We start from the raw sequence: 14,068 nt of genomic DNA, 5'->3' as shown, positions 1-14,068 counted from the left end.
AGTTATTGTGAACACAGAAAGGCTGGGAACAGAGCAGTGGAGTGCTGATGTGATACTGGTGAAGCAGCCACATTATCCATCCCTGCAGGGAGGCATACCATTCCAGATTTTCTTGCAAAGCAGCAACCAAGTGCTTTACGGGACTTAACAGCCATCTCAGAGATGAGAGTGGGCACTCTTGCAAGAAATGCTGCATTTCCTACAGTTTTGGATCAGGGGCCACCAAACTTTTTTGTGTAAAGGGCCAGATGGGGAATATTTTTGGGCTTTGTGAGCCATTCAGGCTCAGTTGCATCCACTCAGTTCTCCCATTGTGGCCTAAAAGCAGTTATAGACAATACAGAAACTAATGGTTGTGTCTGTGTTCCAGTAACAACAAAACTTTATTTACAAAAACAGGTGGATGGCCGCATTTGGTCCTTGGGCTATAGTTTATTGATCCCATCTCTTGACTGAACAGAAAAAGAAATGTGGAAAAATAAAGGCATCAGTGATTAAGTTGAAAAGTGATATGGAAGATTGAACTCAACTGTGAAGAAGCTTTAGAAATATCTTAACTAATGTATTTCAATTATATTTTCACTTGTGTGTACTTATAGGACTGAAGTATGATGTAAAACAAACAAACAAAAAAAACTATGTTCAAACAAGTTTCAACGACCTCTTTCAAAAAGTGGAAGTTAAAATTTCCAAGTAGTAAAAAAACACTGTACATAATCTAAATAATCTAAATAGCATTTACAAATTTTTGATGATTGTTTAAAATGGTGCATCTTAAATACATGGCTTATTAGATTTAGTGAAATAGGGCCTTGTACCCATTGTGGTGCAGACGCTGGGCTCAGAGGGAGAAATGACTTGCTCAGTGTCACCCCGTGACTGAAGCTGTGGCTGCAGGGCTGGAGTGGCTGCTGGTTCTCTCTCTGCTTCCTCCCAGCTGAGCCCAAGCACCATGCTGACTCTGGGACCAAATGACCCCAGGGAGGGGACAGCCAAAAAAGACACTATGTGAGGGTAGGGGCTGCATGTGCCTCACTCACCACCCTGGAGCCTGGTCCTATGCTGAGGCATGGAAGGTAACTGACAAATGGCACAGTCTCTGGCACCAGCTGACTTAAATTCAGATCATAACTCTGCTCCCCAGTTCACCTATATGGATCTCAGTATTATCATCCCAATAATAATAATACCGACCTTACAGGGTTGTTGTGAGGTTTAAATGAGTAGATACAGTTAAAAGCACTTTACACAGTACCTGATGCATAGGAAGCACTCAATAAATATTAGTCATGAAGATGATTATCTTGATGACACATCCATCTAGCACAGAGCAAGTGAGTGTAAAGTTTTGCTGAATGAGTGGGAACAAGAGTGAAAGGATGAATAGAAGGCTGGGTGGATGGGTGGATGGACAGATGACTGGAAAATCAATGGACACATGGATAGGTAGATATAAAGATGGGGAGATGGATGGATGAATGGGTGGCTATAAATAAAGACAGAGAAATAAATGAATGGTGGGTGGATGCATGGATAGAAGGATGGATGGATGAGGGCCTAGAGAGAGCTGACTGGTTGGGTGGCTGGAGATACTGGCAGATGAATGAATGAATGGGTAGATGGGAATATTGGCATATGAATGGGTAGATGGAAGAAGATATTGGCAGATGGATGAATGAATGGATGGATGGTGGGTGGATGCATGTATGAATGCATGAGCAACCTGGAGCCAGAAGAACTCCTCCTCTTTAATCTGGAACCAGATCCTCAGTGCAAGATGGGGACCTGAGATGAACTCTCACCGGCTGAACCAAAACGTTGTTCTTGCCATACAGCAGGGTGGCACGGGAGTTCTGGTGCAGGGACTCCACATAGTCACGGGCAGAGAGGGATGGCCGGTCATCCATGCTGCCACTCGAATGCCTCTTCTGGATCTGGTAGTGTGAGGGGAGATAGAGGGATTACCTGCAGAGCTTCTACTGTGTTCCCCGCCCCCATGCCAAGGCCCTCCCACAGCCCCGCTGCCCAGCCCACTCACACAGAGGGCTGGACGTTTGGTGGGCGAGTCCTGCCGCAGGTGTGAGCTGTGGATGCGGTGTCTCTGGACCAGCTCGTCAGCTGAGGGGTCAGTCCAGAAGTGATCTGCGGTCTTCATCTTTGTGTACTCTAGGGCACAGGGCCCCACTGTGGAGCATATGGGGGCTGGGAATCCACAGCCCTGGAAAGTCCACCTTCCTGTCTACCCCCACATGGGCCACCCATTTCACTACCCATTCTCTCCAGCCAGCCAGGATGACCCACAGTCCTGCAAAGGAGAGATCAGAACAAGGCCCTGGGAGCAGGACACTGAGCAGGTAAGTTTTCATGGGCGAGGGTGGATGGAGATGAGAGAGGCCCTTCGGAGGTGCCCCTGAGACCCAAGACCAGAGGTCTAGATGAAGCTCAGAGCACTGGACCACTTACCCAGCAAAGACGCAAGGATAGGGCCATCCACAGGGTCCATCAAGAGAGCTTCTTTCTCATAGTATTTACTAGTAAGAGAGGAAAGAACATGCAGGTTTGGGTAGACACCAGCAGAGGGCACACATCGATGGGCTGGGTTCAATCCCAGCCTGTCACTCCGCTACCACTCAGAACCTCATCTGTAAATTGGGGATAATAATAATACACCTCATAGGGCTGTTGGAAGGACTTCTGAGAGAGACAGCAGATGAGAGGCACTTAGCATAATGCTTGGCGTGTACTTCCTTACTACATGGTCATGATACAGCCTTTATGAGAGTAACAGGAATAATAATTAGGAGACAGCTGGGGACTGGCTGATTCTGTCTGCTTTTACTGAATCTTCCATTTGAGACAGGATGTTGCTTAGAGACTCAGATGAAGTCTGCCCTTCTATTACTGAGGCAATAAAATGCTGTTCAGCTGTGGAATGTACTGAACAGGCTTTCCTGCCCTGATAACACTTGCCTGAGATGCTGAAAAATGCTCCCTGGAACTGGCTCTTCAAAATAATATGTGATGCCCTGAATACAATGTTTGTGCTGAATGTTTCTGGATTTGTTTGAGTTGTTGTGTAGTGGTTCCTAATTTCTTGAAAACTCACATAGTCTAGAAACTAACAGAATTTTAAGCTTGGAAAGGACCTCATTCTGACCTCACAAGGATCTCAGGCCCAGAGAGGGTAAGTGACCTGCTGGAGGCCACACAGCGGGCAGATGCAGGCTTGGGCTACATCCAGCTGGCTTTGCTCTCACCATCATACAACTGGGGGTGAAGGACTCAGGGTCTGAAGTCAGACAGATGGGGTGGGAGCCCAGCTCAGCCACTCCCTGCCTTGCTGTGTGTCCCTGGGCAAGAGATTCCCTCTCTGATCATCAGCGTCCTCAGCTGTAAAATGGGAAGGATGACAAAATTTGCCTGCCTGGGTAGTTGGAAGGATCAAACAACAACCTGCCTGTATAGCAACAGCACTGAGCCTGACATCAGGAAATTCTCACTAAATGGTGGCAACATCACTGTAATCTTATCCAAAAGAAATCTATCAACCAAAATATTGGATGAGGCAGAACTGACATGCCCCGGACTTGCTCAATATCAAGTTTATATATTTTGGTGTCAAATATGAAGATAGTACATAGAGACATGTTCTGCTTCACCACTATTCAGTTTCCATTCCAAAATTCAGCACAGTTATGTGAACATAAACCTTGGAAATACTGCTTCAAAAAACAGCAGGTCGGGCTGGGACCAAGATGTAACTGTACAAGGTAGCTGAAGGGAGTTTCTTTGGGGTGTTAAGTTTCTTTACAACAATTCTGTACCTTGATTGTGGTATTGGTTACATGAAACCATACATGTGTAAAATTTCATAGAACTATATACAAAAAAAAAAATGAGTGCATGTAAGAAGTGGTGAAAACCAATGTCTGTAGTTTAGTTAATAGTACTTTACCAAGAGGTTCCAGTCAAGATAGCAGAATAGACGGTCCCCAGCGTCACTCTCTCACAAATCAACCAATTTACAACTATGAAAATGTAACATCAGCCAAGCTGGGGCTGCTGAAGCTCAGGGGAAGAGGAGGAGAGACCTACGGAGTTCATGAAGGTGGGAGAAACCACAATGAGAGAAAGAAAAAGCTGCTCTGAGCATTTCAGGCTGCGGCTGCTTTAAGGCTCGAGCTGTTGAGTGCACGGAGCAGGAGCCGGCAGGAGCCGCAGCTGTGCCCTTCAGATGCAGTTAGCTGGAGGTGGCAGGGGAGAAGAGGGCCTTGGTGGCCCCCAGGACAGCAAGACCACTAATAGGGTTTCCGTGGACCCATGCAGGAGCGAGGAGCCAGAACAGCTGAAAAGGGGAGCCATTCAGAGGCCGGTGAGTCATCGCAAGGGACCAGCACAGGGCCTGTCCCATGGGAAGTGTTTATAGCATGGGTGGTGGGGCAGACGGACCCACCAGGAGAACACTGGGACACAGCAAGGACAGCTGATCCGCTCCCCACCCCCATCAGTGCAGGACCACTCAGAGGAGACCAGTCAGGAATGTAGAATTGTATGGGGTGCAGTTTGATGAAAAAACTCAGGCCCAGATCAGAGTTTCTACACCACCCAGGTTCATTGGGTCCCTGGAGAGCTGGAATTACCTATAAGGTCAACCATTAAACCCCGAGCTTCACGAAAAGCCTTCCCTAGGGAAACAGCAGCAAAGTAGCAATTTAGCTCAACCACACAGCTCAAGTACTGGTTCCCACAGGAAGTTCTCCCATGTTAGAAGTAATCAAGGGACAAAAAATTAGTTCTGGCCCAGGCACACCACCAGTACCTTGGGGCCCACCAGGGAACATGAGGTATGGAGCCGGGGACAAGACCTCCACCCACAACCACTCACACTGTCAGTGCACCCCCACACCACAACCACCACGCAGATGGTCCACCAGCCACTGGAGTGCAGTGACACAATGAGAGTCACCAGCAGAGACCAAAGAAAAGAAGAGGATGTCTCTCTCCACAAAGTCCATTCCAGAGTGACATTAGAAGCATCTGCTCTATGATAATATTGGGGGACCTGATCACATCTCTCAGCATTGGACAGATCATCTAGGCAACAAATCAACAGAGTAACCATTATTCTTTCAGAAGGAGAGAAGAAATCTAGGGCAATTAGAGGGGAGAGGGCAGAAGAAGAGGGGGATGGGGAGAGATTGGACAAGGTGCATAAAGAATAAGTACAATTTGTAATAATATATATGCTAGAAATATCGATTTGATCAACATACTCAATGTTGAACCCCCAAAATATGTATTTTTGATTCAATAAAAATTTTAAAAATAAATAAAAATAAAATAAAATAAAAATTATGAAAAAGGAAAAAAAAATAAAAAGAAAAAAACCCAATCTGCCCCCCCCCAAAAAAATAGTACTTTACCAAAGTCACTTCCTGGTTTTGATAATTATGCTATGATCACATAAAATGTTATCATTGGGGTTAGGCAATTAGCACTCTCTGTACTAATTTTGTAACTTCTATGTGAATCTAAAATTCAAAATTAAAAGTTTGATGAAAAAGTAGCAGGTTGACGTTGCTGCTCACATAAATTACTAATTCCTTTTGACTGACTTATTCAGCAGTAAAACACAAGGTCACATGCCAAAGGCAATAACTAAAGAAGTCCAGGGGACCATTCATAGGTCAAGAGGCAGAGATATGTTACAATTTACTAGAAGGCAAAGAGGTTAACTGGAGACTCAGAGTGTGAATTTCTTTGCGTTTCTCTCTTGACTCTAGGCCTTTGAACCTGCTGTTCCCTCTGCCAGAAATACTCTTCTCCCTGTTTCCTTCACCTGGCTAATATCTACATGCCCTTCAAATGGAAGCTTAACTGTTTCACCTTCCAGGACACTTTCCTTGCCCACCCAGAAGAGATTAAACACCACCACACCCACCTTGTAACATTCATCTCATATTACCACAATTACTATTTGTCTGTTTTCCTTGCTAGAATGTGAGCTTCATGAGGAGAGGGACTTTACTCTGTACTTCATGCATCTTTTCCTAGCAACAGGGCAAAGTGTTAAAAGATAATAATAGGGGCCGACCCCTTGGCTCACTCGGGAGAGTGCGGCGCTGGGAGCGCAGCAGCGCTCCGGCCGCAGGTTCGGATCCTATATGGGAATGGCCGGTGTGCTCACTGGCTGAGCGCGGTGCGGGTGACACCAAGCCAAGGGTTGCGATCCCCTTACCGGTCACACACACACACACAAAAAGATAATAATAGTATCCACTGTGTATGAACATGTTGTTAAACAGGCACCTTCACATATTGAATGATAGGGATATTCCCAGATTTCTCTCTCTCTATCTGGGTGAAAAGGCACACTGGTCATAGGAGTCTCTGATTACAGATTCTTCTGTGGCTCCCCACTGCTCTTAGGATAATATCCAAGCTCTTTAACATGACAGGTATCACCACTGTATCCCCAACACCTTGGTTAGTGTCTGGCACGCAATAGGTACTTGTGAAATATGTATTGGACAAATGAATGCATCGATGAATGCTTGCCCAAGATGACTTATACTATCCTTTATATCAGATTAATCTAAGCTAGGGGAGAAAATGTAAATAGTGCCACTATGCGTTTTCAAAATGCTGTGTGCTTGCCAAATTCCATTTTCACTTCTTCTCCATAGTGGCAGCAATCCCTGCCCCGTGTACCAAAAGAGACAACAGAGCCACAGAGATGCTAAGTGATTCTCCTAGGGCCATACAGTTATTGATGGACAGGAGAAGGAAGAAACCCAAGATCTCTATACTGCATCCTAAATCTGAGGACCCTGCACTGCTATTTAACACCTAAATCTTGCAAAGGTTTTTTTTTTTTTTTAACTTATTTAAAAAATGTTTTATTGAAACATTGTACATATTCATGGGGCACATAGTTACATTTCAACACATGTATACAATGTGTGTTGATCTAATCAGGGTAAATAGTCTATTCATCATTGCAAAAATTAATCATTTCTTTGCAGTGTGCACATTTGATCTCTTTTCTTCTAGTCTTTAGGTTACATGCAGTAAAACATTATTGATTGTAGATTTCCGGGTTGACTGTACACCAATAGATCTTATTTTTCCTATCTTGCTGTGCTTTTGTGTCCATTCATCAGCCTCCCACTATCCCTCCGCCCCCTTTCCCACCTCTAGTAACTACAGTTCTCTCTCCTTTTAACAGTTCAACTTATTATTATTGTTTGTTTGTTTTTATTTGTCTGCTTGTTTTGTTTTATTCTCTCTCTTTTTTTTTTAGCTACCACATATCAGTGAGAACATGTGGTATTTCTCTTTCTGTGCTTGGTTCATTTCACTTAACATAATTTTCTCTAAGTTTATCCATGTCACTGCAAATGGTAGAATTTCATTCTTTTTTATGGCTGAGTAGTATTCCATTGCATATATATACACACACACACACACACACACACACACACACACACACACACACATGTCCTTTATCCAATCATCTGTCGATGGACATTTCGGTTGGTTCCATATTTGCCAAGGTTCTGAGTTAACCTAAACCAGGATCAAACATCCAGGAGGCATTTATTTAATCACTTTCAAATTTAAGTGCATTTCAAGGGGAAAAAGAAAGCCGCTTTGTGCAAGATGGTGCAATTCCCACCAAGGTCAGCAGGTGGAGGCAGAGCTCACCCAGGGTCTGGTCTTTCCCTCTCACCTGCTGTTTTCCACAAGGTAATGCACAATTTTGTCCAGGACCTTCTCAAACAAGGCTGTGCGGATCCACAGGTGCTTGATGGCAAGTGGGGACAAATTGGGAAGCTTCGGCAGCTTCCGCACATTCTCCTGGAGGCCCTGGATCTGGTTTCGCCTTCAAGAACAGTAAAGGAGGAGAATAGATACTCACAGAAGAGGAAATCCACAAGACCAATATGCAAATAGGAAAATGTTCAATCTCTCCAGGAAATGAAAGAATGGCAACTAAACATTGAGAACCCATATTGCTCTTAGCAAATGGGTCAAGAGTTGAAAGAATAATAATACCCAGTGAGTGTGAAAATGTGGTTAAACAGACACGTTCCTTCACTGTTGATGGGCAAGCCAGATTCTTACACTGATCTCTCTCCCCACTCCTCTCTCTTGGAAGGAGTGCTTGCCGAGAAGAGTCTTGGATTATAGATTCTTTAGTGGCCCCCACTACCCTTGGGAAGCAAGCTCTTTTACATGATAGGCAGGGGGCTCCATGACCTTGTCCCCATTCACTTCTCCAGTAATCTCACCACTACCCCTTCTCACTCCATGATCCAGCCAGCCAGAGAAATCTGCAGATTCCGGAGGCTGCCAGGCTCCCATCTGAAGTCTTTCCACGGGCTGCTGCTTCTTCCTGGGTTTTCTCACTACCCCATTCCCAGACTAATCCCTTCTCACTCTTTATGTCTCAGTGAAGGCATCCCCTCCTACAGGAAGCCCTCTAGGACCAGCCAAAGCTGGCATGTAGCCTCAATCTCTGGAGCTTAACATCTCATTTTTCTGTCTTCCTCTCCACACTGTGACCTTGAGGGTATGAAGAAAGCAATTCAATTTCTTTCTTTCTTTTTTTTTTTTTTTAATAAAATACTTACTGAGAGTCTGCCATGTAGCAAGCATGGGCCCTCTTCATGTCTGTATCTCTAGGGCCTAGCACAGTGCCTGGCATATAGGAGAGTCTCAGTAAATATGTTCATGAATAAGTGATTGAATACATGAATGAACGGTTTTCCCTTACCACCTGGCATGGGCGTCTCTAATTCCTCCATTCAGAAGTCACTCCCAATATTGTGGAAGGCCCATGGAAATCCATCCCTTTAAGAAGTTATCTGCAAACACCTGGGAATTTAGCAGATGAATTGGAAGGTCCCCAAAGACCAGATGGCTGAGAAATCATTCCAAATGGAAGCTGGCAGAGCCAAATCCTGAGCTCTGCCCACCAGACAGTTCTGGCCAGCAGCCCTGGGCAGGCAAGGCCTGAAGGCCAAGGAAGGGACCATTTCTCATCCAATGAAGTGAGTGATCACCCACGGCAGAGATGGCAAACTTAGGACATGCTTGTCTCTTCCTCTCTCTTGCCAGGGACAGACATGGCCAATCGATCCATGCACTTTTTCTCATGATGCCCAATCACAGCTTCACAACTCTGGGCACAACTCTTCACGACCTCTGGGCACAGCCACTAGCATCAACTGGAGTTGAAACCTATTTACCATCCCTGACCAGACTCCAGGTGGGGGTTTGGCTGTGCAGTTGGGACTCCAGGCTCTGGCAAGAGGCGCTCATGTACACACGCTCAGTCCATGAGCCTCCCTGCAACACAACAACCAGCCTCCAGGATGAGTGAAGGGAGCTATCTCTCCCCGTCAATGGTTGCCTGAGGGTGAGTTTTGACCAGAGGCCCTAGCATCTGCTCCATGCAGTCAGAGACCATATTGGTTCTATCAAGCATGGGTCATCTTGTATTTATAACAGAGCTGGGCCTCCAGTAAGCATTTGCTCACTCAATAATTATTTTTTAGGCATTTACCAGATGCTGGGGACATAGTGGGAATAACACAGGGGTAAATGCCTGTTCTAATGGAGTTCAGAGTCAAGTGGCAGAGACAGACAACAATCAAGTAAACAGGAGATGAACAAATGAATGAATAGCTAATTACAGATGATGGTAACAATTGGGAAGAAAACAAACAGGGTGATATAAAAGAGGAGATGGGGTGAGGTTTGTAATTTACTGAGTTAGGGGAAGGTCTGAATGATGACGAGGAACCAGCTCTGGAGATCAGGGGGGTGAGCCTTGTTGAGGGCTTGGCATGCGCAAAGGCCCTGAGGTGAGAAAGAGTCTGGTGGGTTTGAGGAGGAGACAAAGGTGGAGAGAGTGCCAGGAGATGCAGGCTTTTGCAAAGCCCATGGCAGAGTGTGGACTGTCCTCTGGGGGACTGTCCCAGCCCATACCCCAGTTTGTACTCACGCGCTCTCGATCAGCTGCTCCAGGTCCTGGACCTTGCGGCTCAGATCCTCAGCCAGAGGGAAGCTCTTGCCCACCTTCATGAAGAGAGCTGCGATCTTGTTGCTACGCAGGAAGCCAGCCGCCCGCCGCCGAAGCCCATGCAGGACGCAGGCCTCCACAGCCGCTGCAGAGACATGGCGGTCAGCAGGTCCTGCCCTGGTCACATTTCCCAGTAACCAGTGTGGCTCAGAGCTTCAGTCAGACAGAAGCATCTTGGAGAGTGGGGACCCTCAGAATCATAAAAGTCAGGACAGCATCATGGGGAAAAACACGTATGCCTCTCCATCTTCCACACTCTCAAAAGGGGGCAAGAGAGCTGTGTGGTTAACCCACAGTCATGACTCAACGTCAGACCATCTCTGTTCACATCCTTTCCCAGACACTAATCAGCTGTGTGACTGTGGGCAATTACCTCCCCTCTCTGTGCCTCAGCTTCTTCATCTGTAAAATGAGGATAGTATTAATGTCAACCTCCTAAGGTTGCTGTTAGAACGAGGTGGAAAAAATGCATGTAAAGCACTTAGCACAGCAGAGCCCGACACACAGCATGTGTTTTATGAATATTAGCTGTTATTCTTGTCAAAGAGGGAGGGGAGACTGAACCACATGACTGTTGAGCTTTATCTGGGTTAATGAATCACATAATCATCATCATCATTAACATAGCAATTACAGTAACAGCTAACATTTATAAATCTTGTTCAATCTTTGCCATGGCCAGGGAAGATAGGAAAACTATCTCCATATTTCAGGTATGGACACTGAGGCTCAGAGACGTGAACTGTATTGCCCAGGGCCACCCAGCAAAAAGAGACAAAGCCAGGATTCAATTCCAGGTCTGAGTCCAAGATGTGTCATAACACTTGGCTTCCATGAAGGGCCTTAGAAGGGAGGATTTAGTACTAACCTTCCCATTTCTGTGTTTCCCCAGGAGGCCCTGCCTGGCTCTCCTCAGACCAGGAGACCTGGGTGGTAGCCTGGGCTCTACCACTGACTCACTGTGTGACCTCCAGATATCACTTTCCCTCTCTGGGCCTCAGCGTTCTCTTCTGGGTGATGGACTCTGTCTTACTCCTGGTACTTTTGGTATCCTATCTTCTTACCTTCTGTCTTACAAAGCACACAGAAGCTCACACTGGTATGCAATAGGTGCATAATCAATGTTTACTGAAAAAATGAGCTACTGTTTATCTTGGTATCAATAACTCTTAAGATTTACCTTACTTAATCCTGGTGACAAACCCATGAAATAAGAGTGCTAGAAGAGGGAACCAGCATGCCTCGCCTGGCCAAGCTTACGTTGTGTGCAAGGAGTGATACTGGGAAGTTTTGGTTTCATTGCTTGTCTTTGTGTTTTTGAGCTGGCACTTACTCGATTTTGAATGAATACCTAAATATTGCCTAATCTACCTATGGATTTAAAATATTCTGGGTGAGGATCTCTTCAACGTCTTAATTTTAACTTACATGCAAAGTACTTTTCATTTGTTTATACTGAAATAAGTTAATTAGCTATACAGGCTTTGTAGACATTATTCAGTTCTTTCTGACAGTGGCTCATAAGGAACAGTGGATAAAAGAAACCTCAAGGAGATTCTTTAGGCCCCATTTAGTGCCATCAAATTTCTCCCACCCAAAAACTTTGATCAGAGTTACAGAATTGTTATAATTTATTATCACTTTCTATTCCTCTAAGTCTATAATTGGTAGGTATGTTAGCAAGTCCTAACATGGACATACATATTATTAAATTTGCAAATAAAAACATCCAGGAGGAAATAAAAAGCTAGGAATATAAATGTTCCCATATATGAAGGGTCTTAATAAAGTTCATGGAAATATTCATATTATTTATTTATTTATTTAATTTGGTGGCTGGCCATAGGGATTGAACCTTGGACTTTGGTGTTATTAGGACCATGCTCTAACCAACTGAGCTAACCAGCCAGCATGTATTATCTTTTAATTCCATTTTTTCCATGAACTTTTTGAAGTACCCTCGTACATATCTATACATGCATATATGTATATATACATACATATATACGTGTGTATATGTGTGTGTATGTATACATATATATGTTTAAATAAACATCTCACTTTTTAAAAAAAAAGATCTTGCCCATCCTGCTGAAGGTTATCCAACAAGGAGTGGCAGAGGTGGGATTTGAACCCAGGCCTGACTGGGTGAAAAGTGGGTGAACTGAGAGGTCCGTGGGTTCCCAGGTCACAAAGTGTGCTCAGCATGGTGTGGGCCCCATGAGGTGGCTCCCCCAGCCATCTGAACAGAAGCCAATGGGCTGGCCAGGTCTCCTTGGTCAGGCCTCTCCATAGGACCAAGATTGCAAGAGGGGAATATGTCATTCATTATGAGATACTCTAATTATTAAATTAAAAAGTTCTCAGGGAGAAAGAAAGAAATAATCCCACTTATACATACACACTAATAATGAGCTGACTTCTGACTTCAGGGACATGCAAAACATGTCTCTAGCTATTGTCCAAGTACAGTTAGAACCTGGCAGTGTGGTTATTTCTGGCTGGTTCAAGAAGAGACGTCTGAGTCACGCTCTGAGCCCGGGCCTGCTTCCTCTGCTGAGCCAGCTGGATGTGATCCCTCAGGATGTATCAATGGCTCTTAATTCCCTGTTTTATTTTTTTTTAAGTTCCCATCCATCATCTCCTTTACCTGGCCATAGCCACAGGCAGAGCAAGGAAAGGACATGGAATTCCTCAGATGCAAGACCACTTGCCACTTGGGGGGTGGGTCAGTGTGAACTGTGCCCATGGGAAGGCGAAGGCAATCCCTCCAGTGTTAACCATGATGACCTCTTCATGGGGTGCAGGAGTCATTTTTAATTGCTTCTCTAGGCTTTTCCGTATTTCCAAATTCTCCAGTGGAGTCCCTTTGGAATCTCAAAATAACTTTGGAGTCATAAGCAAAACATGATGAGAGAACCCTTGCTCAAAGACGCCACTTCCCTGAGGCAGCCACAGAGAAAGAAGCTACTTTCCAGGCCATGGGTGGGCCATAGACTCACCACAAAAGGAGATGATGTGGCTGCTGTCTTCGTGGACAAACTTGCGTGTGACAGCTTCCTCCATGATCTGCTTCACCTGGAAGGCAGAGGCAGCTGGAGAGGGAGAGACCCAGTGCGACCTGGTGCACACACCCCAAGAGGGCTGTGTTGCTCCCATGAGCCTCTGCAGGCTGTTTGGGATGTTCTGGAAACTGCTTTCCTCCCACACCCTCCTCACCTTGTCTTCTGCAGGTCTGAGGCCAGTGATAGCGACATGCTTCCTGTTTTACTTGATTATTTGTTCAGGCTCTTTGTGTGGTGGGCTGCTGCTTCTCTCAGGTATGCCACAACATTTCATTCCCTTCCCTGACCACACTATCTGGGGCAGCACCCCCATCTCGTCTCCTATCAGAGTTCCTTTGGAATAATTACCACTCTTTGCATTCTGCTCATTTATTTGTTCACTGTCTGTCTCTCTCTTCTAGAATACAAGCTCGGTGAGGGTATAAACTTCATCTGCCTGCTCACTGTTGTACCCACAGAGCCTGGAACAGTACCTGGTGCATAGTAGCCCAGGACTGGATGGCTTCACTGGTAAGTCCCACCAAATACTGAAAGATTTAAACAAATCTTCCTCAAACTCTTCCAAAAAATTGAAGAGAAGAAAAAACTTCCAAACTCATTTTATAAGGCCAGTATCACCTGCAAACCAAAGCCATTCAAAGATACATGAAAACTACAGATCATTATCTCTGATGAATATTCATGCAAAAAATTTCAACAAAATACAATACTGGAAAACAGAACTCAACAGCATGTTAAAAGGATTATACACCATAACCAAGTAGAAATTAATCATGGAATGCAAGGACGGTTCAACACACAACAATCAATCAGTATAATATATCACATTAACAGAATAAAAAAAAAACATTACATGATCATCACAGCTCATACAGAAAAACAACATTTAACAAAATTCAACACCCTTTCATAA

At 44.9% G+C, this 14,068-nt stretch overlaps 1 protein-coding gene across 1 annotated transcript in view; it reads right to left on the bottom strand.

The window, feature by feature from the left end:
• SGSM1 (small G protein signaling modulator 1) overlaps positions 1–13,164 on the bottom strand; it is a gene marked incomplete at its 3' end in the record, with an annotated part of 52,775 nt that extends 39,611 nt beyond the window's left edge. Inside the window, exons 1-6 of the mRNA XM_008592939.1 lie at positions 13,093–13,164; positions 10,013–10,175; positions 7,733–7,885; positions 2,464–2,531; positions 2,039–2,184; positions 1,803–1,934 (exon numbers count right to left, since the gene is read on the bottom strand). Of these exons, the coding sequence (XP_008591161.1) occupies positions 1,803–1,934; positions 2,039–2,184; positions 2,464–2,531; positions 7,733–7,885; positions 10,013–10,175; positions 13,093–13,156 (726 nt within the window). The remainder of the gene's footprint in view (positions 1–1,802; positions 1,935–2,038; positions 2,185–2,463; positions 2,532–7,732; positions 7,886–10,012; positions 10,176–13,092) is intronic.
• Positions 13,165–14,068: the final 904 nt, after the last annotated feature.

The sequence above is a fragment of the Galeopterus variegatus genome, unplaced genomic scaffold, assembly GCF_000696425.1.
Source record: "Galeopterus variegatus unplaced genomic scaffold, G_variegatus-3.0.2 Scaffold8506, whole genome shotgun sequence".
NCBI classification, from domain to species: Eukaryota; Metazoa; Chordata; class Mammalia; order Dermoptera; family Cynocephalidae; genus Galeopterus; species Galeopterus variegatus.
The sequence above is the reverse complement of the archived record's forward strand: the minus strand, read 5'-3'. Positions and strand labels throughout refer to the sequence as shown.